The sequence below is a fragment of the Camelina sativa genome, chromosome 1, assembly GCF_000633955.1.
Source record: "Camelina sativa cultivar DH55 chromosome 1, Cs, whole genome shotgun sequence".
Taxonomy (NCBI): domain Eukaryota; kingdom Viridiplantae; phylum Streptophyta; class Magnoliopsida; order Brassicales; family Brassicaceae; genus Camelina; species Camelina sativa.
Window position 1 is genome coordinate 1670675 of NC_025685.1, and position 2299 is coordinate 1672973.

Sequence of the window (2299 nt, forward strand, 5' to 3'; positions counted from 1 at the left end):
TCTCATCTTCAGTTCCAGTAAACTCGGTTATCTTCTTCCTCCATGGTCCTCCTTGAGAACCCTCGGTTATGATGGAAGGAGAGGAGACAGAAGAAAACTCGAACGGAGGATACACCGGATCACTTGCAGCACTACTGTCTTCAGTTTTTGATGCACTTATATTTTTTTTGGTATCTTTTACAGATAAAGTATCTCCAGAAGCAAGAACTTGGGGTTTTGGTTTGTGCTTCTTCTTTGCCAGCCAGTGACCCAGCAGGCCTTTCAGTGTTTCACGAGCTAGATTAATCTACAAGTCACATAATCCAATGACAATAATAGGTTTAAATTGACTAGGATAGAGCAAACAAAAGTCCAAAGATTCACTTCTCGTAAAAGGAATCCATTAATTATATGCAACAAAACTGATTAGCTTCAACATAACTAAAAGCAGGCATTTAATTGACCTTATCATCTTCAGGTCGCCCAGAAACTTTAAGGTCTGCTGAATACATCTCAGCTGAGAAGCATTGTGAAGTCTCCAAATGTACAGATAAGCATCCACGTCGTGTATCCACAGTAAACCATGATGGAATGCTTACCTATAAAAGAAATATGAGCATCATTAAGGTAAACAAATATGCTAATCTCACTAACGATAAAAAACACAACCTTTGAAAATAATCAAGAGACTTACCATCTCAAACAGTTCTTCTTTCTTCTCTTCAAATGAAATCTGCAAAGATGGAGACAGATATATTTTTTTTTGACTTAGTACATCTCCATTTGCATTTGGAGCTATATGTAAATGATATATCAGAATTGCAGCAGCAGATACATATATCAAATATCATGAACTAGAAAAAGATGTGTAGTTTCCGCAGTTACCTTTCCATAGTCCTGTACCACAACACCCCTAGTGATATCCCATAGTTTCACTGAGCCAGCTGCGTCCTGCAAAAGAAAAACCAAACACATATTATTGACCCCTCTTCAAAACTATCAGTGGCGGTCTCTTCCCAGAGCATTCAGAGAAATCTAATTTACCTTGGTTACAATTTGCCTTTTATTATTCAAAATCTCATGTTGCACAATCGGGTGAGTTCCTGGAACAGTTATTGACGGCTCCTTGTAGGCAGGGGCCTGCAGACAAGCGAAAAATTAACCACACTGAATTAACAAAGGGTAAACAGAAGAATTTACAGGAACGAATTTGTTTTTGCTTACTGGATTTAGTCCTTCCAAAGACACCCTCGCCCTATTAAAAGACAAATTCCCAGCCAAAAAAGAGCCACCTCGTTGAAAGACCTTTTGAGGACTCTGTACTTCGGCAGGCCATCTCTCTACAGAGGAGTCTGTAGTTGCAACCCATATACTATCATCTTGCAAAGCTAATTGCTGAATTGGATGGTCCTTAGTGCACAGCAAAACACTCTCCCTTGTTGCCAAATCTGTCAAGTATAACTGACGGAAACATAAAACATAAATGAAATTGAAAAGGGAAGTTATACATGGAAGGGAACCAAAGAAAGAAGCAAGTTCGGTTTCTACTCACACATTGGTCTCTTCCACCGCTATAAACATGACTAAATGATGGAGTGCATGCAAGCGCCCAAACTGAATCTGTATGCACGGCATAGGTATGAAGACATCTCTGCTGACCAAGATCCCATAGTCTAGAAAAAAATTTAGAACCAGTTAGAACTGAAATAATCACTATAACCTCATCCACTGGGTATCATAGTTACAAACTAATTAAGAAATACAGACCTTATCATAGAATCAGAGGATCCAGACAAGCAAAACCTGCAGTCTCAAGGTGAGAAACACGAGGAAACTCAGTCAGTCAGAGAAAATAATAGGAACAAAATAAACCATTGCTGGCAAAAACAAAAACAAAAAAACTTTACCTGCCAGTTGAGTCCAGAAGCAGCGCTCTGACATTATCTGTATGCCCCCTCAGCTTCATACTCTTTGAGCCGGTTCTCGGGTCCCAGACACGTAAAACCTGCAATAAAAAGAAAGAACTGAGTAGTATTCAAAAATCAAAAACCCAAAAAGATTTATCGGTTCTTGTTCCCAGGTATATTCTATGCAACCTGGATTGTATGAATACCTTCTCTGTTCCACCAGAGACGAGCACCATCCCGGTATCATTCATCGCCAAAGCATACACGGACTCCTTATGGCCTTTGGCAATTGTTGGCGTGTACCCATGAGATGGAGATGACTGCACAGAGATATTGTTGCTTGAACCAACAGTTCTTAAACTTGTAACAGGACCATTTGCACCATTTGAAGAAGAACTATCTTCATTAGCGTC

At 39.6% G+C, this 2299-nt stretch overlaps 1 protein-coding gene across 1 annotated transcript in view; it reads right to left on the reverse strand.

The window, feature by feature from the left end:
• Nucleotides 1-2299, reverse strand: part of LOC104708267 (WD repeat-containing protein 48-like) — a 6753-nt gene that overhangs the window by 2498 nt on the left and 1956 nt on the right. The window contains exons 7-16 of the mRNA XM_019244440.1: nucleotides 2093-2268; nucleotides 1887-1984; nucleotides 1747-1782; nucleotides 1532-1652; nucleotides 1204-1440; nucleotides 1024-1119; nucleotides 865-930; nucleotides 674-712; nucleotides 444-578; nucleotides 46-286 (exon numbers count right to left, since the gene is read on the reverse strand). Coding sequence (XP_019099985.1) covers nucleotides 46-286; nucleotides 444-578; nucleotides 674-712; nucleotides 865-930; nucleotides 1024-1119; nucleotides 1204-1440; nucleotides 1532-1652; nucleotides 1747-1782; nucleotides 1887-1984; nucleotides 2093-2268 — 1245 coding nt within the window. The remainder of the gene's footprint in view (nucleotides 1-45; nucleotides 287-443; nucleotides 579-673; nucleotides 713-864; nucleotides 931-1023; nucleotides 1120-1203; nucleotides 1441-1531; nucleotides 1653-1746; nucleotides 1783-1886; nucleotides 1985-2092; nucleotides 2269-2299) is intronic.